Here is a 22297-nt window from a genome sequence, read left to right as displayed (position 1 = left end):
TTTGCTCCCACACAGAAACATAAAGTGAAAAATAATAGATGATTTTTTTTAAATGATGATGAAATCAGATCAGACCTATTGTCATGTTTAATCCCAGTGAGAGTCAAGTTGGGAATTGATAATTTTTTTTTTTTTTTTTTACAGAGGATCAGTTTAGTATACATTAAGTAAAGATTTCAACAGTTTGCACCCCCATAGAAACACAAAGTGAAATATATTGTTTGAGTACTCGTTATAGCATTAAATCTCAATGCACAGCACATTAAGGACAGAGATCCTACATGAGGAGTAAGTGCACAGTGACTCCTGTTGTTGACTTTACCAATTGACACTCCTGTCTATGGCATCAGTAATCTCCCTATGCTCCAGTCATGAGTTTCCAAGGCTATGGAAGCCCTCTGAGTTCTCCAATTCTTATCTTGTTTAGACAAGGTCATAGTCAAAGTGGAGGTTCTCTCCTCCCTTCAGAGAAAGGTACCTCCTTCTTTGAAGACCTGTTCTTTCCACTGAGATCTCACTCACAGAGATCTTTTGCCAGAGTGTCTTGGCTTTCCATGCCTGAAATACTCTCATGGGCTTTTCAGCCAGATCCGAATGCATTTAGGGCTGATTCTGAGGCCAGAGTGCTATTTAGGACATCTGCCATTCTATGAGTCTGCTGAGTATCTCACTTCCCATGTTGGATCACTCTCCCCTTTATTTATTCTATCGGTTAGTGTTAGCAGGTACTAGACTTGTTTATGTGCTCCCTTTGACTCTTAGTCCTTTCATTATGATCAATTGTGAACTGAAATTGATCACTTGGAATAGTGAGATGGCATTGGTACATGCCACCTTGATGGGATTGAATTGGAATCCCCTGGTATGTTTCTAACTCTACCATTTGGGGCAAGTCAGCTTGAGCATGTCCCAAATTATACATCTCTTCCCTCTCTTATTCCCACTCTTATGTTTAACAGGGATCACATTTAATGAACAACTTAATACATTATCCCTCTCAGTAGTTTTTTTTGTCTGTTCTACTTAATATGACTGGTTTAATTCTGTAATTAATACACAGTTATTCTTAAGTGTTGAAAATTAACTCGAGCTTTTTCAAGGTATATGCAGACCCTGGGAGGCAGTAGTGATGACCAAGGTGATTAGGTTCCTGCCACTCACATGGAAAAGCTGGCTTGGGTCCCTAAACCCTGGCCTTGGCTGGCCCAGTACTAGCTCTTGTAGACATTTGGGGAGTTAACTAGCAGAAGGAATCTCTCTCTTTCTCTCTCTTTCTCGCTTTCCCTCCCCCCTGTGTGTGTCTCTCTGCCTCCCCAATAAATATATTTTATTAAAAATATGTATACATCCATCTGTTTCCTGTTTTTGTTTTTGTTGTTATCATTTTACTAGTTCTATTTGCAAGCTTGTAATATCCCTTAAAGGTCAACAACTTTAATAAGATATACAGGATATGTCTCTTCACCTTTCATTCTATATTTGTTTCCATTCCTAAGAAATTTCTTTCTATAATTAATATAGTTATTGCTATTCTTTCAAGGATCCATTCCCCTTTCTCCTTATAGTACTCATATAATTTCTACAATAGCTTTTCTTGTTCTATCTTTTAAGTTTTAAAATATTTTCCTATCATTCCTCCTTATAATTCAGCTCTTAGTTACATGATGATTCTTTCCTTCTCTCATCTGGGTCACTAATTAGTTAGAATTAAAATTCTAGCAATTAGAATCAAATTATGTTTTGTATTTTTAATTGAAAGACATACTCATTTGCTCCAGAAAAAAATCTCTTTGTTACTTGCTCTTGAATATAAAGAAAGACCTATTTTTCATTTAATACATTTATTTTAAGAGAAGTTTGATATTTACAAAAATATTAAGCAAAAAATGCAGAATACTCATATATCACACACTTTGCTCAGTTTATTATTAACATCTTAACATTAGCATACTTACTATAATTCATTATACATTTATACATTATTATTAACTTAAGTTCATGCTCCATGCAGATTACCTTAGCTTTTTCTAAATATTTATTTATTTATTTTTATTTGAAAGGTAGAGAAACATAGATATTCCAGCTGCTGGTTTACTTTCCACACACCCGTGAGAGCCAAGACTGAGCCAGGATGAAAGCAGGAGACCGCAAGTCAATCGTGGTCTTCCATGTCAGTAGAGGGACTCAAAGTCTTGAGCCATCATCTGCTGCCACTCAGAATGTGCCTTAGGAGGAAAAGATGGGAAGCAGAAGAGCCAGGACTAGAACCAGGCACTCTGATATAGGATGTGGAAGTCCCTGTGGCAATTAACCTGTCCACTAAATGGTCAACTCAGATTTCCTTAGTTTTAATTTCATATCTTTATTTCAGAATCTCATCCTATTTACCATACTACATTTGGATGTCTCCTTAAGCTCCTTTAGGTTAAAATTATTTTTCAGATTTTTCTTGTTTTCAATGACCTTGACAGTTTTGAGGCATATTGGTCTGATACCTCTTTTTGATTTTGCTTTTTATTTATCTAATTTCTTATCATATGAATGGCTTACAAATTTGGGTGAGGAAGATCACAGATGTTAGGAGCCATTTTCATCATGTCAAAGGTACATCTCATCAGTAAGACTTGTGACTATAGATGTTGCTTTTAATCATCTGAGTGAAGCAATACTTATCAGATTTTTCCACTGTAAAATACTTTTTTCCCCTTTTCCATACCAAATTCATTGAAGGAGTTTGCTGTGTTCAGCCCACACCAAGGAGTGGGAATAATCACTCCCCCATTCTTTAGGGTAGAGTAGCTCCTAATTTTTGTGTAAATCTTCTGCGTGGGACATTAATCTGTTTTACCTTATTAATTGATTTTGCCATTCATGTATTTATATCAGTGTGGATATATGACTTGGGTTATAACACTTTTATTTTATTTCAACTTTTTCATTTTTGGTCATTGTGACCTCTTCCCATTGGCTTCTGTTCCATTTTGACTTCTTCACTGATGTGTAAGTACCATCTTCCCAGTCCTAGAATTAGATATTTATTTAAGGGCCCCAGCTCATTTTATTGGAGAATGGCTTCAGAAACCAAGATCTAGGGTTCTAGGTGCTTAAAAAGTTTGTTTGTTTGTTTGTTTATTTATTTATTTATTTATTTATTTATTTTCATTTGTCTCACAGAGAGAGAGAGAGAGTGCTTTTAGCTGCTTTATGTCCCAAATGCCTGCAACATTTAGGGCTGGGCCAGACCAAAACCAGCAGTCTGGAACTCCATCCAGGTCTCTAAGGTAGGTGGCAGGGGTCCTAGCATTTGCACCATCATCCATTGCCTCCTGTAAGGTTATGTTGAATAGCTGAGACCCATCCAGCAATCCAGTATGGGAAGAGGATGTCCCAAGCTTAACCCACTGTGCCACAACATTCACTCCAAGGTGCCAGGTATTCTTTTTGCAAATGGGATTTATGCATTTCAAATCTTCTTGAGTGCATTTTTCCTTTCTTTTGCTTTTAAAATATAGTCTAGTCTAGAAGTTGATACATACTTTAGCAGTTGTATTTTATTGTGCTTGTGTTATGATAGTTCGGTCTGCTTTGTCTATGTCTTCCCATTTAGAATCCTTTAGATAGTTTTGCTTCCCCTGGTTTTATTAGGGTGATTGTCTCTTTGTTGACAAATACTAAATGACTGGATAGCCTACGGATGAGTACATATAAAACAGTGTCTGTAATTTGTAAGGCGTTGGTCCTGTTTAAGAACTCCTTTAGTCAGTTCAAAATATTTTCCTGTTGTCTTGCATCCTCAGGGAAAGTTAAGATTTAATATTTGTTGAATCAACTCTTGAACATGAGAAAATCAATAATAGTAGAGAACAACTTCCAGAATTCTGAAGTAAGGGACATAACTTTTCCCCTTCATTATAGCAAGGGAAATACTGACAAAAATGATAAAATTATTTTTAACATTTTGAAAGCTTCTAACAATCCAGTTAAGTTCATTGAAGAGAAACAGATGAATCTTTACAAGTACTGTAAGGTTCATGGTGTTTCACTTTAGTTATTCCATCTTCCTCTTACTAGCTCTATTGTACTCTTGAAATTCATCTTTGCAATAATGATAGCTAGGACAATCAGTCTCCTAGCAGTCACTGGTGGGAATAGAATGAGTTTGGAGCTCACTATGTACCCTACCGATATATGTATATACCCCTTATACCATAATGACATTACAATCAAAATCTGTACGTGAGCATCATTTTGTCCTTATATGATCTGAATCAGAGATTGCAGATAGGAGAGGCCTCCCTGTAGAGTGTCAGAAACATCCTGAGCCAATGTTTAATATCAGTGTTGCCTGAGATACAAAAGAAGTTGAGGTAAGTAAAATGGAAGATGCAAAACATACAGAAAATAATCCAGGAAGTATGATGTCCACTGGGGACTTTGGAAAGTTTCAACATATTCTTGAGGAATCTAGACAGTCCCATACATTTGCATGGGAACATGCTCAGAAAAAAAAAAAAAAAAAAAAACTGAGGCAGGCTTTTCTCCTCTTCAGCTGACCTTGACACTGTATAAGCAGCAAATGAGGGTATTGGTGGAGTTGCAAATTCCCCACCACGTGTTCCCCAACATACAGTTTGAGATCCTCAGCAAACAATGACAGGCAGCATTTCAGAGCTTTAGAGGAAATGCCTGTCAAATAAGCTGGCCACTAAATAATTCAAACAGAGAACTTAATGACAGCACAAATTATACAGGCTTTATAAACTAGCTCAGAACAAAATTAGTTAAGTAAACATGCAAACATCAACAAAAACAACAATAAACAAAATCTGTGTTAGCGAGATATATCCAGAGAAGCAGAACCATTTGGGAGGATTGATAGATAGAAAAAGGCAAGAGCAGACTTTAAGAAATTAATTGCCTGGAAAAAAAACAAAATCATGAAGTAATGCAATACACAAATTTGCATGAAAATCTCAAGAGGTAGTTAATATACTGGACTTATGTTAAAGTGTCTTATTAGAATCTTCTATTAAGTAATAAACATTTGAGGATTATGGAAAAATAATTTATTCAAGCAAATATTTGATCAGCTTTATATGTCAAGAATCTTTTAGGCATTGTGAGAAATAGAAAAGTGAGTCAACATAAATTCTACCATAAAAGATTTCTTTGGAACTGGGAGAAAAGTCTATTTTAACTTTCTAAAGCTTTATAAATCTATTTCATATAGAAATATAAAAATGTTATGAATTGTTATTCATACTCTGTGGGAGTCAGAGGAGGTTAAGGTTCACTTTTAACTGAAAGAAGTTTTCATCCAAAAATAACATTGCTCTGTGACTTGAAGGATATGTATGGGTTGAGAAAACTGGTGAGTAGCAACAAGAGTTTTAAGACACTTGTCCCAAGTGGAGGAAACAGCAGCAGCAAAAGCAAAGAAACCCGTGAGGAAGAAAATCATTATGAGTCAAGAATTCGTATAAGACAGTTTTAGAAACAATATTGGAAAGCACTGAGAACAAACATTGAATTGCTTGAGTGATAGTAAAAAAGCACATGGGCTTGCTTTTTGCAGTTTCTTTAAGCTGAAATGCATTGATTTTCAGTAGCTTTATTGATATACAAGTAGTGTACAATTGACTGCACATATTTAATGTTTGGGTGAGCTTGAGCATATGCGAACACCCAAGATATCACCAAAATCTAAATAATAGATATTTCCAATGAATGTGTGTAGAAAAGTAGGTGATGGCAGATAAAAAACAAACCAAAAATAATCCCAAAATCCTTGACATGATTCTGCACACAGCTTGAAGGAGCAGTTCTTAGAGTTTTAAGCAGAGGCATAAGATATGAAGTGTCCGTTATTCCATCACCACCTCCTTTGTCCCGTACCTCTACCTTTTCTTTTTTATGTACAAAAGATGTTTAGATATGTATTTATTTATTTATTTGAAAGTCAGAGTTACAGAAAGAAAGGGAGAGACAGAGAGATAGAGAAGTCTTCCATCTGCTGGTTCACTCCCCAAGTAGCCTCAAAGATCAGTGCTGAGCCAGCCCAAAGCTAGGGGTCAGGAGCTTCATCCAGGTCTCCTATATGGGCTGTAGGTGCCCAAGCAGTTAGGCCTCTTCCACTGCTTTTTTCCAGGACATTAGCAGGGAGTTGGAACTAAAGTGGAGCAGCTGGAACTCAAACCAGTGCCCACATGGGATACTGACATAGCAAGTGGCAGCTTTACCCACTAGGCCACATGCTAGTCACCTACTTCTCAATGATTCTGTGTTCTTAAGAAGTAATTTTGTGTTTCTGCATCTTAAAAGTGCTATGTGATAAGATCTCATTGGGCTTGACTCAGAGAAGGTGGAAGTTGGTAGTTCTTCCATTACTTTCCCATAATCACATTGATCAGAAGTGTTGCTTCTGAGTGTTGCTCTGGGTGTAAAAAAGTTACCCCAAAAGTTTTATATAATGGAATTATAAGGTTAATTTGGGGTGGCACATTGTGGCACAGTGTATTAATCAATTGCCTGCAGCACAGTCAGCTCATATGAATGTCAGTTCAAGTCCTAGCTGCTCCACTTCCAATCCAGCTCCTTTCTAATTCCTAGGAAAGCATCAGAGAATGGGCCAGGTGCTTGCGCCCCACCCACCCATGTTGTAGACCCAGATAAAGCTTCTGGCTCCTGGCCCAGTCTGGCCACTGTAGTCATTTGGGGAGTAAACTATCAGATAGAAGTTTTCTCCCCTTCTTTCTCTCCCTGTCTCTCTGTGTAGCTCTGTCATTTAAGTAATTTAAAAAAAATAAGTAAAAAGTCAACTTATTTTGTTGCAAAAATGGTTTGAAATTCACACACTGTTATTTCATGACAAGGGCAATTACTCAGTATAAAATAAGCATTTTTCTGAAGTTATTTTACATTTTCTAAATTAATTTCTTTATTCATTATATACACTCAAGGAGACCATACTATTTCTTTGATAATGTCTTCCAAAGAAAACTAGCTCCTTTTCTTTGTTTTCTACTCTTTGAAGATAACTCTTTGCCAATTTGATTTTGCTAATTAATGCCTTAAATAACTGAGTTCAAGAAGGGGAATAATTGATAAGAGAATTGGTATCTTTGTTTCTGTTACAATTTAGAAGCAGAATTGGCAATTCCAATTTTAATTAAAGCGGTGACTCAAGATGCAGAGAGTCAGTTTCAGAATGCTCTCTAGGTTCCTTTATAGAGCACACAATGAGGAAACACAATTGGATATGCTGAGGGCTTTAGTTCAACATTCAAAGGAATAAAAAGCCTTCCAGTGAGGTAAAGAACAGAGTTTCTTACCTCGCTGGGAGGCAAAAGTTAGCAGGAGATCTGGCAAATTAACTACTCAAGGAGGATGGGAGACAGGTGGTGGGTTGTGGGAGGGTGAGAGTCCAGAAGTTTCCATAAGAACAACAGAAAAAAACCTGGATATGTGACTGAAAAAGAAAAGTTGGAGGTGTGGTAATGTAGATATGTTAGCTTTGCAATGAAGGGAGGGTACTTGAAGAAGTTCAAATAGAAAATGAAATTAAAATATAAGTTTATTTGAGTGCTAAACATTTTGAAATCCATGCATATGCAAGGGCTTAAAAAATTCATGGAAACATGTACTATGAAAAGTCTCTACATGAATTTCAAATAAATCTGAATCAAGATAAATTTATCTTTTATTTCCATGCCCTATAAATTTTTGCAATACTCTATGATGTACATATTTTATATAAAACCAATACTCATATATTTGTAGAAAGATATGAAAATGATGGAAAAATATCAAGGTAAAAAAATCAGCCCTAATCCTAACTTGTAAAAATGTTTACTCTAGGCACTCAGACATGTTTCCTTGAATTCTCTTTTCTTTCTATTTTGCTAAATGCATTCAGCATCATATTGTATATTACATTAATCATATTCCTTCACTGACTGAACATTATAAAAAGAAAATTTTTCTTATGCTGTTAAAATTTGTAGTGGGATATTTGAAACCAAAAATAGAAAACAAAATAAAACAAAACAACCACCATTCCCCCCTCTCCCTAACACACAGTTAGGCCATCTTTCCTAATAAAGCTACTTAGTATTCACTGGTAAATTTTCTACAAGTCTCAAAACACTTCCTTTTATTGGATCACAGGAAGATTTTTCTCAGGAAGGCCTTCAGTAAACCCTCTTTCTGTATTTCCTACTTCCAACACACACGCACACATACACCCCCGAGGACTCTTTTCCTCCTCTTCGCAGTCTTTCCTATAAAGCAGATGGTGCTTAAAATTTCCAAGGCCCCTCACAAAGCTGTTCCTCTAGCAACCTTCTCTAAAAGACTGATTTTAAAACAAGCAAGCATGCTCTTTGAATCCCCTGTTAGTCAATCTGGCAGTCCAATCCTGAATTGCTCCTGATTTTAAAACAGGAATTAATTTTATGATAAGATAGGTTAATCATAGACGCACTGCAGGGGTGAAGGGGCATTGGTTTTAGAAATAACACCAAACTTCTTGCTTTTTACAAAAACGAATAATTTCTAATGAAGTACAAAAATCTAGACTTTCTTCCAATTCTAACAGATAGACCCTTGTTTTCTGCTGAGTTGCAGTTTGGGGAGTGGGTTGGCAAAATCAGAAATCTGCAGAAGCAAGGGTTCTGGGAAGTTTCACCTATGCCTGGAAAAATGGAACAGAAACTAATTTTCAACGGATCCTTCTGATAACAAATTATATTCATGCTTATATTTCAAAAATATTTATGATTTTACTACCAGTGATTTTAAAAGGCTTGTATTCCAGGGGTCATATTTATAACTGCAACTAAAATGTATTGGATATTAGTTTCCTGCCATGAACTAGTCCTTAATTAAATTATTTTCTTTAACCCTCATCTGTGAGGATTGGGTCATATTATACAATTCGATGAGTTGAGACAAAGCAGAATATGAGTTGAGTTCTATCAAAAATTTACTGGCAAATGAACAAAGCAAAATAACAAGCATTTTCAGGCAGTTCCCTTTTTGCTGTTAGTTTCATTGGACTCATCTATAAAACCTATGTGGAGAGTGTCTAAGGTGTGTTCCACATCTTCATTCGGGAGTAAACTCCCACAAAGCTCATGCGTTGTAACCAACTGTTCCCTCAGTGCCTGCACACTGAGCTTTCAACTGAAAGCTCAGCATTGTTTTACTGAAAGAGCAGGTGGTACATTAAAGAAGACAACACAATCTTTGCTATTCCTCCCACTGAGACTAAAACCCAATTCCTCTCTTCTTGCTTCAGCTGACTGCAGGCCAAATTACTCAACAATCAAGGGAAACTGAGTGGTAACTGCAGGGCTAAACCTAGCCAGCGTATAAACCATTATGAGAGAGAATTATAAATAGTGTTCTTAAGTGTCTAGAGTCAGGTAAGCTGTAGTGCATTCTTACAGAATTGAAACATTCTCCTTTTTCAAAGTTATGTTCCCCTTATGGCCCTTGTACTGTGCAACCACAGGTGAGATCAAAGAGCATCCAAAGTAGCTCCATCTATGTGGAATTTTGATCATTTTTTTTTTAACAGGCAGAGTGGACAATGAGAGAGAGAGACAGAGAGAAAGGTCTTCCTTTACCGTTGGTTCACACTCCAGTGGCTACTGCGGCCGGCGCGCTGGGGCAGGCGCACTGTGCTGCTCCGAAGCCAGGAGCCAGGTGCTTCTTCTCCTGGTCTCCCATGCGGGTGTAGGGCCCAAGCACTTGGGCCATCCTCCACTGCACTCCTGGGCCACAGCAGAGGGCTGGACAGGAAGAGGAGCAACCCGGACAGAATCCGGCGCCCCAACAGGGACTGGAATCCGGGGGTGCCAGCGCCACAGGCAGAGGATTAGCCTAGTGAGCCACGGCACTGGCTGGAATTTTTATCATTTTGAAATTTCTGCATTTTTCTCATTTTCATCTATTTTATTTGGATCCTGTATCTGATTTTGAGTTATCACACAGCCTTGAAAACCCAGAGAGCTAGAGGCTTTACTGTGGTTCTATACTCTATCTTTCAGAAGGAACAGAGGCCTGAATAAGGGCGCTATGGTTAGAGGAGGAAAGAGGATAAGGAGATTATAAGGATAGTGAAGGTTACTGCACTCCTTTGGGCATTAGGTACCATCTCTCTCTAGTTAGTTGTTGGTTTAAATAGTTTTGAGAATTCTTTGATACTACAAAAATAATAACATTTGAACTACTTTATTGGGATATGGGGATGATGAAATTGAACATCATAAACAGTGTTGAGCACATGTTCCTTGGTAGTTAATGAATGGCTCACTGTCAAATATGATTCAAGCTCTAAATGACTGAAACAGAAGAGAATTCAAATAGCTGGATGCTAAAGATTAACACAGTTTATCTAATAAAACTCGATAAACTGGGGTGGCATCCCTGCCTCATACTTAAGTTTGAGATGGAAAGATGACAATGTCTCTGCATGTGCCATTGCATTCCTCTCAAAACAGTACCTTTGCCTTTTCTTACAAGTGAAAGTATTTGGGGCCAGCATTGTGGCATTGGGGGTCACCTTCAATGCCAGCATCCCATATGGGCCGCAGTTCAAGTCTTGATTTCTTCCAGCTCCCTGCTAATGCGCCTGGGAAAGCAGCAGAGGATGGCCCAAATACTTAGACCCCTGCACCCACGTGGGCGACCCAGGTTAGACTCTTGGGTCCTGGCTTTGGACCAGCCCAGCTCAGGCCATTTTGGCCATTTGGGGGGGGGGGGTGAACCAGAGGATGGAAGATTTCGATTTCTATCTCTCCCTCTGTCTGCCTTTTAAATAAATAATACATCATTTTTTTAAAAAGTACCAATATTTCGAGACCAACTTTTAGGAAGTCAGTGCTGTAATAGCTACCCTCAAAGACTGAAAAAGAGAGTGCATTAGTATCTAGAGTTACGCTCGGATTTATTTACGGTGCTTAAGAAAAACCTGACTCTTCACCCATCAAATCCCTGCGCACCACGCACCCTCACTGCGGCACTGGACGCGCAGAGGATGCGGGGTTATTCCCAGAGTAGCCGCTAAGGGGAGCAGGACGCTGGACCGCCCTCCCATGTTGTCATGACAACGCCACTGGCGGGCGCTCAGCCTTTGGAGCGAAGTGCGGGCTAAAGCAGGTGTCGGATTGCAGGGCGCTAGAAGACTCCGAGATCCCCTGGCGCCTCTGAGAGTCTGTGCTCTGTTCCACTGCCTGCCTCTCGGACAGCTCCTACCCGGCGGGGACGCGCTGAGTGAAAATGGTCCACCACTCAGGCTCGATTCAGTCTTTTAAACAGCAAAAAGGTCAGTTGGGATCCTGCTCCCCCCTTTCTGTGGGTGTCACATCCCCTCTGCATGCCCTTGCAGTTCTGTAGGAGCATCCTTTGCAGGCTTCTGCGACACCGAGGTGGGGAACTCCGAAGTTAAACACATTTTCTTAATGCCTCTTTACTCTGCATCCTGAAGGAATCTGATTTTCTGAGCCACTGTAAGGTGCCCGAGAGAAGTGGAATTAGTCATTCCAGTACTTGATTTAATGTCTCTCTCTGCTAAGTCTGTGTCAATGCGTTGCAGCAAACCCGTTTAGCAGAGGTAGACGGAATATCCCGGAGTAATCCTGTGAGGTCTGGTGACAGAAATGGATGATGGTTGTTCCCATGTGTGAGTCATCTGTCTAGTAAGCTTCACAAAGGCAAGTCTCCTACTGGAGGCGCGTATTAACAATCATAAGACAAATGAATTCTTGGAGAGTTCCAGAAGTTGGCCTGTCCCAGCTCCATAACTTCCTTGGGAAACTTAATTTGTCCATGCCCCCCCATGCTTACTCCTTGGTTTGGGGTTTATGTTATTTTAAATTCCTCTTTTGGGGGCTTTCTGTTATCTCTTGCAGCTTCTTGTTCAAATTTTTTGCTGGATTTAGTGACAAAAGTGTGTGCGTGTGTGTGTGTGTGTATCCTTATATTTATATAAATACATCAAGAATTCCTTCAAGTTATCCTCTTTTGATCCTTGCTCCTTATTTCATTTAAAAGGGGTTTTTAGAGAGTAATTTTAGTCACATTCACAATTTTTTGGAGTTTTATTACCCAGTAGCATTCATTTAACAACATAATTGCCAGTTCACTGAATAGATAGTTATGTCTTAGGTCACCACATGGTTCTTTTAAAATGTGAATTATGGAATGATTTGTTGCTCTTTCAATGTAAACATCTGCTAAAACTGCCTTACTTTTTACCCTTGATATTATCCATATTTCTTTTGTCAACAGTTGTTTCCATGAGCTATTTATTACAAAACAAAAGCAAAAACCCTAGGTGGAAACTGCAGAGTTAATTTAGGAGACACTCCTGCATAAGGAAGAATGTTGGGCTGAATGAGCTTCCAATTCCATAATTCTATATCCTATTCAAGTTCAAGTTCTTTAGGATCATTCAAATGTATGTTGAAACTGGGAGTGATGTGAGAGACTGTGGGAGTAGACACAAATTTTAGCATGTAACTCTCCAACTCTAAGCGTTCCAAAGAAAATTAAACTACTTTAAGAAGTTTACTTTATTTTCTCATTATTTTAAACACATATAAACTTCCAGTGAAGGCGAAGCTTATACAAACCGCAACAGCCTCATAAAATCGATATCTTCTCTTACACATGGCTGGGTGATTCATTTCTAGAACCTAGAACCTTGGAAAGTTCCTTCAACAAGTTACTGTGTATGAGTACATATTGCATTTTTTAAGAAGCAAATAATTCCCGACTTTAGGACCAAATATCTTTATTAAAAGTGAGTGATACAAAATTATATAAATCCTGGAACTTGAAATTCTTTCCTTTATGATGCATGATAAGTCATTCATTTTCAAGTCTTTTCCTTTTTGACACAAAAGGCAACATTTGCAAAAAGATTAATAGGGAGAGGAGGAAGGGTAAGAAGGAGGAAAAAGTCATCTCTTAGCTCAGTGGTTCTGGTTAATTGCTTCTTGATCCTGAGTGAACATTAGCAAAAACCTTACTGAGGACTAGCAACTTTCAGTAGTACTTCTGTAACATTATCGTGAAACTGTACATTAAAGTGGGGGAAATTATGTACTGGCATTCTGGCTTGCACTTGTTATTAGCTGAAAAATCAGCAAATGGTTTAGCTTCTTTAGACTTTGATTTATGAAGACATTAAATTCCTCACCCCTACGGGCTTTTATCTCCCTCTTTCTATTCTGTATGAGGGGTAGTTGGCAATGTGGAGGCAGAGATGGTTTCTTCCTGGGCTAGATAAAGAGGAAACCTCTGCTGTTCATTCATTATTAGGAAATAACCTAGTTATATAATCCCATTTCTGAAGTTTAAATTTGTTTTAATCTGGTGTGCTCATACATTTTTAAAATTTAAATTTCAACTTTATAATACCTAGAAATAATTGAAAGCATTAAGAAAACACTGTATTTGTAAGATTTTTAAAATTTCTGCTTTGGCTTGAGAAACAGACATGTTGTATATTTAAACTCTGCACGAGACATGGTGATTCTCTAATAGATGTGAAAACTATGCAGTAGTCAATCGCTAATTTAATTTCTCTCACTGATATTATGCAGTCTTATTCAGCAAATCAATACTGATGCCAGAATAACTATCTGTAAAATGAATTTCTGTCTGCAAATCCAAATTTCTTACTTAATTTGTTTATTTGTTATGAGCCCTGCATTTAGATCCTACATTTTCTACTTACCACTTATGTCTTTTGGTATCTATCTTTCATAGTCATAATGTATTTAGCAGTTTGTCTAGCATACAACTGGTGCTCAAAAACTTAATGAATAATGATGGCAATTATTATTATCCCCAGAATCATCTACTTTTTGTTGATTCATTACAAATAAAAGAAACTCTTACCAGTTCCTCTATAACTTTCATTTTCTTTTCCTTTTGCCTCAGTTTTACTGCTTTTGAGTTTATCTGTAGGAAAAGAGGGCTCCTCACCTTCTTAGAAAGATTGCCTACCAGTCTTGAGTTAGAGTGCATAGTCTATCTCACTCATATGCCCATCCTTAGGAAAACTTCCCAAAAATTGGCATAGAGAAAATTTAGATATCTAACTAAATTCACAATTTTAAAATTGCATTGCCAGGAAATGAGACTTATTCACACTCTACTCAACACATATTTACCAAGCTCTTTCTGTATGTAGGCCAGGGACTGTACTTCGTGATAGGATTCTCTGGAAGACTTTTATTCTTGAAACTGTTAGTGCTAACTCCTCCATTTCCACAGTATTTGGTACAGCAGGAATTCTGAGAGGTTTGCTAAACAAGTTTATGAGAATCGTGTTTTGTGAGTTTTTCTTTGGGGGGAGGCAAGAAATGTTGACATTTTGTTTCTTGGCAATACCAGTTGATTCGTGCTTCTGAAAAAGACATCCATGTATTCTGGGTTTTTTTTTGGGGGGGGGGGGGGGCAGGCAGAGTTAGACAGTGAGAGAGAGAGACAGAGAGAAAGGTTTTCCGTTGGTTCACTCCCCAAATGGCGTGCTGATCCGAGCCAGGAAGCAGGTGCTGCCTCCTGGTCTCCCATGCTAGTGCACAGCCCAAGCACTTGGGCCATCCTCCACTGTACTCCCGGGCCACAGCAGAGAGCTGGACTGGAAGAGAAGCAACCGGGACAGAACCCGGTGCCCCAACCGAGACTAGAACCCCGGGGTGCTGGCGCCGCAGGCGGAGGATTAGCCAAGTGAGCCGCAGCACAGGCCTCTGTTGGTTTTTATTCCACTTTAAACCCCAAGATTATTTTAGCTGGGTGTGGTGTGGGGCGTGGAAGCAGTTTGCTTAGTTTTGATTTCCCAATGGGAAGTTGAAGTGTATTATGCTTACATATGACTGGGAGTGCATATTTGCTTTTGCCTGAATGCATCTTGGAAGAACACATTAGCAGTGATTTCTGGGGAAAGTCCAACTCTGCTTGTTAGCCTAGCTCGCTCTATTTCCCCTGACTTATGATGGACTTATGTGTCATACAAGAGTGGGCGAGAAAAGGACAATGAGAGTTCTGGCTTCTGGTAGCTGTTATTTACCAATATAGCTACCAAGCCTTACAGAGAAACCATAGGTCACATCAAACACAGCCTGTCCCAAAAGCCTTGAGTTTATTTGGATTGGCAGGAGCTGTTAAATGATGTATCATTATCTTAAAAGACATCTGGTTAAGCATAAAAAATGTTTTTCATAATTCTGCAGAGCCAACATTTCCTACTCCAATAAACAGTTTAATAATAATAATAATCTTTCATGATTATATGGGGGCTTTCAGGCTGCAAAGAACTTTCATTCTCTCTTTTTCTGAATAAATTATTTTTTTCTTGCAAGTGACCACCTGTCAAATCTTTTAGCTTCTGTTCTACTTTGTGCCAGGTTTCTGTTTCATGTTATGTGGATGGACAGTCCTGAGAAAATACAATTCAGAATCTCTGATTCAGCTTAAGCTTCCTTTCTTCTTCACTGATATTTTTAGACTTTAGAATCTTCCTATACCCTTTGGAAAAAAAAAAAAAAAAAGAGAAAAATCAGAAGCCTTTTATACAGCCAAACATATTCATTCACCCATGTGTTCTAAATCCCTCTGGCATTTTCACAGCCTATTTTTTTTTTTTTTAAATTATGACTGAAGGACAGATGCGCTGTTTTTTGAATCACTATGCTCCTATTTGTATTTATGAAATGTATGAAGTCTGTATACCTTAAATAAAAGGCTTCTGGGTAAAAAAATAATAGAATAAAATAAAATAATTCCAAGTTAGATAGGGAAAAAATGTTGGGGAGATGCTGTAGGGTCAAAAGTTATACTTGTCTCAGACTGGTACTGAGCATCAGCCTGGATTATCAGAAAGAACTGCATCTCTCATTTAGAACCCCTTGGGACTTCTGCTCTATCCTTTAATTCTTACCCTTCTCTTTCCTTCCTTCACAGATTTCCTTAGCTATTTAGCACTCTATTTACCTGTTGACAGTGTTCCAGCAAGCGTGAGCCAAACTACAAATAAGATAAATGATAATTTCAATTTCCAAAGAAAACACATGTGTGTGGGATTATTTCTTTTTTTTTAATTTTTTTTTATTTTTTGACAGGCAGAGTGGACAGTGAGAGAGAGAGACAGAGAGAAAGGTCTTCCTTTGCGTTGGTTCACCCTCCAATGGCCGCCGCGGCCGGCGCGCTGCGGCCACGCACCGCACTGATCCGATGGCAGGAACCAGGATCCAGGTGCTTTTCCTGGTCTCCCATGGGGTGCAGGGCCCAAGCACTTGGGCCATCCTCCACTGCACTCCCGGGCCACAGCAGAGAGCTGGCCTGGAAGAGGGGCAACCGGGACAGAATCCGGCGCCCCAACCGGGACTAGAACCCGGTGTGCAGGTGCCACAGGCAGAGGGTTAGCCTATTGAGCCATGGCACCGGTCTCTATTTTTTTTTTTTAAGCATTTTATTTATTTGAAAGACAAAGTAACTGGTGGGGCAGAGAGGGAGAGAGAAAGAGAGAGAGAGAGAAAAGGTCTTCCACCCACTGGTTCACTTCCTAAATGGCCATAAGAGCCAGGGCTGGGGTAAACCACAGCCAGGGGCTGGGAGATTCTTCTGAGTCTCCCACGTGGGTCCAGGATCCCAGGCACTTGGAGTATATTCTGCTTGTTTCTCAGGCACATTTGCGGGGAGCTGAATTGGAAGTGGAGCAGCCAGGACTCAAACTGGCACCCACATGTATACTAGCACTGCAGGTGGTGGCTTCACCTCTATGCCACAACATAGGGTCTTATTTATATTCTTTTTATTTGAAAGTGAGAGAGAAAGAGAGAGATTAATTCATCTGTGGAGTCACTTCCTAAACACTTGCAACAGCTGCTGGGTTGGGCCAGGTTAAGCTAGGACCTGAGTCTCCCACGTGGATGGCAGGAACCCAACTACTGAGCCATCATGTGCTACCTCTTTCTTTGTCTACACTTAGCAAGAAGCTAAAGTTGAAGTGGAGCCTGGGCTTAAAACAGGCACTCCAATATGGAATGCAAACCTCCCAAGCAGCAGCTTAACCACAATACCAAACTCTTGTTGCCAAGATATGTTTTTAGATACACACTCCATTACTGCATACTATCTTGAGCAATTTATTTGATTTGCTTTTGGTCATTTTCTTAGACCTATTTCCAGTTTGCAAGAACTAAAGAATTACCTAAAATGTTATTATTCAGTCCCTCTAGAACTAATGAATTCAAAAGCCTTGGGAGGATTCTAGGAATCTACATTTTAAAAAAATTTTAAATTATTTAATTATTTATTGGAAAGTTAAAGAGTGGCAGAGGCAGAGAGAGAGAGAGAGGGAGAGAGAGAGAGAGACAGAGAGAGAATCTTCCATCTGGTTCACTCCCCAAATGGCTACAACAGCCAGAGCTAGGCTGATCCCAAGCCGGAATCCTGGAACTTCGTCCAGGTCTCCTATGTGGGTGCAGGGGCCCAAGCACTTGGGCCATCTTCTACTGCTTTCCCAGACATTAGCAATGAGCTGGATTAGAAATGGAGCAGCCAGGATTTGAATCAGTGCCCGTATGGGATGCCAACACTGCCGACAGTGGCTTTACCTAGTCTGCCATAGTGCTGGCCCCAGGAATCTAGATTTTTAAGAAACAGACACCTTATGGAAATTTTATAATTGATTTCCTTTAAGAAATAATTTGGTAAAAACAATAAAACTATTTAAGCATTGAGTTACATGTGAACTTTGCTAAATTATCAGTAGATACTATTTGTGATTTACACAGACACAATATTTACATTCTATTTATAGTTGCCAGTAGAAATGCACTTAGTACCAGGCAAAATGTAACTTTATTATGTTTCTAATATTAGCTAAAATCACCCAGTCCTTCGATTTTTAGGGAAGGTTTTGATGAGGTTCCTAAATGAGGATTGCTGTCCTATCTCATTTATTCCATGTTCTTTAACATTCCAGCTGATTCATGTCAGAGGGGGACTTTAATAAGTGAGTTGTTGGACATGTAGGGAAAAGTTCTCAGACTGTGGCTATAGTTGTTTACAGCCCGTGCAATACCCCCAATGCTATCAATTCTTTACCCTTTGTTCTAGATATTTTTAGTTAATTTATATTTAAAAACTATAAAATTTTGCAAAAGGAAGGGTTTTGCCTTAGGTCTCTTATGATATATCTCAGAATTACTTATTTTTAAAAGTAAAATAGGGGCTGGTGCTGTGGCGTAGTGGGCTAAGCCTCTGCCTGCAGTGCCAGAATCCTATATGCGCACCTGTTTGTGTCCCAGCTGCTCCTCTTTCTATCCAGCTCTCTGCTGCAGCCTGAGAACACGGTGGAGGGTTGCCCAAGTGTTTGGGCCTCTGCATCCACGTGGAAGACCCAGAAGAAGCTCTTGGCTTTCATTTCATAGATTTGCAAACAGGGAAAGAGAAGAGCTCAAGATCAGACAACTGTAAGTGGAGTAGATAAAATTCCCATCTAGTAGGTAGAAATGTTGTGAGGTTTAGCAATTTTGTATGGATAGTACCTTTTAAAGGGATTGCTATATAGTGGGCTATGTAGTGGACTAATATTTGAATGTTTCTTTCTTTCTCCAAAATTCTTTTTGAAATGTAATCCCCAATACAACAGTATGAAGAGGTGAGGCTTTTTTTTTTTTTTTTTTTTTTTGGACAGGCAGAGTGGACAGTGAGAGAGAGAGATAGAGAGAAAGGTCTTCCTTTTCTGTTGGTTCACCCCCCAATGGCCGCTGCGGCCTGCACGCTGTGACCTGAGCACCGCACTGATCTGAAGCCAGGAGCCAAGTGTGTCTCCTGGTCTCCCAGGCGGGTGCAGGGCTCAAGGACTTGGGCCATCCTGCACTGCACACCCGGGCCACAGCAGAGAGCTGGACAGGAAGAGGAGAGACTGGGACAGAATCTGGTACCCCAACCGGGACTAGAACCCAGTTTTCTGGCACCGCAGGCGGATAATTAGCCTATTGAGCCTCGGCGCCGGCCTGAGGTGAGGCCTTGAGTGGATGATTCATCCCTAAGGGCTCCTCATTCATGGATAAGATTAATGTCTTATAAATCCGCTGAATAGAGACCAGGATGTGGTGCATCAGGTTAAGCTGCTGCCTGTGACACCATCATCTCATATGAGCAGTGGTTCCAGTCAGGCTGCTCCACTTCCCATCCAGCTCCCTGCTAATGAGCCTGAGACAGCAGTACACAACGAGTTAAGTAGCTGGGCCCGTGCACCCATGGAGGAGACTGGATGGAGTTCCGGGATCCAACCATTTTGGGAATGAACTGGTAGATGGAAGAACTTTTTCTGACTCTCCCTCTACCTCTGTAACTCAAACTCTCAAATAAGTAAAATATGTTTTAAATGCTGAGGGGAACTGACTAGCACCTTTTCTGCCCTTTCCATTCCTTCTACCATGTGAAGACAGAGTGCTCCTCCTCTCCAGAGGAGGCATCATCTTGGAAGCAGAGACTGGTCCTCGTTAGTTACTAAACCTTCTTTGGTCTTGGACTTTTCAACTCCATAACTATAAATAACACATTTCTGCTACTTATAATTTACCTAGTCTATGACATTTTGTTAAAACAGCACAAATACATTAAGAAAATTTTGTAACTAATGTTTTTATAATATTCCAATAATTGTCCCCTATACTCCAAATAAATAAAATTAAAGATAATCCATTATTGGAGCATTTTTGCTGTTTTCCTGTACAATTTGCACTGTTTCTCAATCCATTTTTCTTTCCCACCCCCAATTTTATTGAGGTATAATGGCCAAATAAGAATTGAATTTTTTTTTTTTTTTTTTTTTTTTTTTTTTTTTTTGACAGGCAGAGTGGACAGTGAGAGAGAGACAGAGAGAGAAAGGTCTTCCTTTTTGCCGCTGGTTCACCCTCCAATGGCCGCCGCTGCAGCCGGCGCACCTCGCTGATCCTGGCAGGAGCCAGGAGCCAGGTGCTTTTCCTGGTCTCCCATGGGGTGCAGGGCCCAAGCACCTGGGCCATCCTCCACTGCACTCCCTGGCCATAGCAGAGAGCTGGCCTGGAAGAGGGGCAACCGGGACAGAATCCGGCGCCCCAACCGGGACTAGAACCCGGTGTGCCGGCGCCGCAAGGTGGAGGATTAGCCTATTGAGCCACGGCGCCGGCTAAGAATTGAATTTTTAAAAGATGTTCAATATATGTGTTTCTGCTAACCATACATTGTAAAATGCTTATCACAATTAAGAAATTAAAGCACATTATTTTGTATAATTACTGTTTTGTGATAACAGTATTAGGATCTACTTCATCATATCTCAAATATGCAGTACAGTATGATTAACTATAGTCATCATGCCATACACTGGATCTCCATAATTTTTTCATCTTGCATAACTAAAACTTTACCCTTTGATCAGCATCCCTATATGGCCTTACCATCCAGTCTCTACAACCACCATTGTAGTTTCAGCTTCTAAGTTTGAATTTTTGTATTCCATATAAATGTGATATTGTACCGTATTCATCTTCCTGTTCTTTATATCACTTGGCACAAAGTACTAAGGTTCATCTATGTTGTTGCAAATGATAGAATTTCCTTGCAGACTGGATAATATCTCATATTTATATTTTTACATATAAATATATTTATAATTTTATTCATCCATGCATCTTTCAGTGGACACTTATGATGACTTTATATCTTAGTTATTATAAATAATGCTTCAATGAATATGGGAGTACAACTATCACTTAGAGATGAGTATTCACTTTAGTAATTTAAAAGTATAATTTTTGGGTCATAAGTCACTTCTAATTTTAATTTTTTGAAAAACTTCTACAATACTTTACACAATGGCAATATTTTACATTTTCTCCAAGAATGTATAAGAGTTCTTTTTTCTCTTCATTTTCATCTAAATTTGCTGTCATCTGTCTTGTTGAAAGTAGTCATTTTAACAGGTTTGAAATAATACTTTATTTTTATTTTCATTTGACTGGTGATTAATAATGTTGATTTTTAATGTATGTGTTAGCAATTATATGTCTTCTTTTGAGAAATGTCTGTTTATGTCCTTTGCCTATTTTTAAATACAGATTACTCTTATTGTTATTGAGTTGTTTGAGTTTTTTATATATTATACAAGTGTCTAAATATTTCTGAATATATATCTAGTACTACTAGTAGGCCAGACCCACAACACTTCCAACTTAACATAATGAGATAATATTTATTATACATGCTACTATAAACAATTCCATCTGAAGTTCTCTTGCTAAGCAAGATGGATGCATGCCATTTCTGATTTTTCTTCTTGAGATTTTTATTTTTGGGAAACCTGTATATCTATTGCTTCCTAATACTTCTTGCCATGCTTTTGTCTTGGAAACCTGAGTCTTATTTCAGGTTTATGTTGAAATGACAGTTACTTAACAAAAAAAGAAAAATTGTGCTGCATTTTCCTCCAGTTACCTGAAAATATAACAAGTATATACATATTCAATATTTTACAGGTCTTGTATACCAGCTGCAATTATTTTACTTAATGTTTGAGTGTTTAGTGTTTTGAAATTTAATTGAAACATTACTGTGTAGAAGGTTATAGGTTTAAATAAGTTTGAGATGCGCTGAAATTGTTTTATATTTGCCATGATCTGTGGAAGCTTCATATATTCTTTGGAGATCTTCAGATGTCTTAGCACTTAGCAATTTCAACCCTATGAGAATTTGGCCATTTTGTTAATCCTGGTATGCTCTGTGCCTTCCTTATCCCATTGGAATTATTTATTCTATTTATATTAATTCTTGTTGCAAATTGGATCCACATTCTACTTTCAGGCTACATGTTCTGTTCTCATAATGTGTCCTGATAGCCCAAAGGTCATGCCTGTCTGTTGCTGTGGTTTCGTTCTGGGAGGAGAAGCATGGTGGGGGCAAGAGGCATGGAGTTACAACAGAGACACTGGGAGTCGGGTGAAAACGGGCTAGAGGCAAGCAGTTCACATACTCGTTTATTTCAGTAGGTACAGCAGCTTATATAGCTGAGGCAGCCAATCTGGTCAAGGGGCAATTTTTGTCCTAACCAATCACTGTCTGTTGCCAGGCAGGCTTCTTTGCCAGATGGGTTCTGAGCCACTTCCTGTGTAACTGATGCTTGCTTGCCAGCACCATCTTGGCACAGCCTTCTCATTCCACCACACCTGTCCACCTTGTAACTATCATATTTTTAAAAAGTTTTTTTTTTTTATTTGAAGACAGTTAC

The 22297-nt window shown here is 38.9% G+C and overlaps 1 protein-coding gene across 8 annotated transcripts in view; it reads left to right on the top strand.

The window, feature by feature from the left end:
* Nucleotides 1–22297, top strand: part of ANO3 (anoctamin 3) — a 426063-nt gene that overhangs the window by 122709 nt on the left and 281057 nt on the right. Inside the window, exon 1 of one of the 8 annotated variants that reach the window (XM_051825152.2) lies at nucleotides 11089–11329. The exons of 6 other annotated variants lie outside the window; for them this stretch is intronic. In XM_051825152.2, coding sequence (XP_051681112.1) covers nucleotides 11284–11329 — 46 coding nt within the window. In that variant the 5' untranslated portion in view covers nucleotides 11089–11283. Of the gene's footprint in view, nucleotides 1–11088; nucleotides 11330–22297 lie in introns of those variants that run through there. One more of the 8 variants, XM_070072327.1, reaches the window with a different exon arrangement.

The sequence above is a fragment of the Oryctolagus cuniculus genome, chromosome 1, assembly GCF_964237555.1.
Source record: "Oryctolagus cuniculus chromosome 1, mOryCun1.1, whole genome shotgun sequence".
Taxonomy (NCBI): domain Eukaryota; kingdom Metazoa; phylum Chordata; class Mammalia; order Lagomorpha; family Leporidae; genus Oryctolagus; species Oryctolagus cuniculus.
This window is presented reverse-complemented; position numbering and strand designations above follow the sequence as displayed.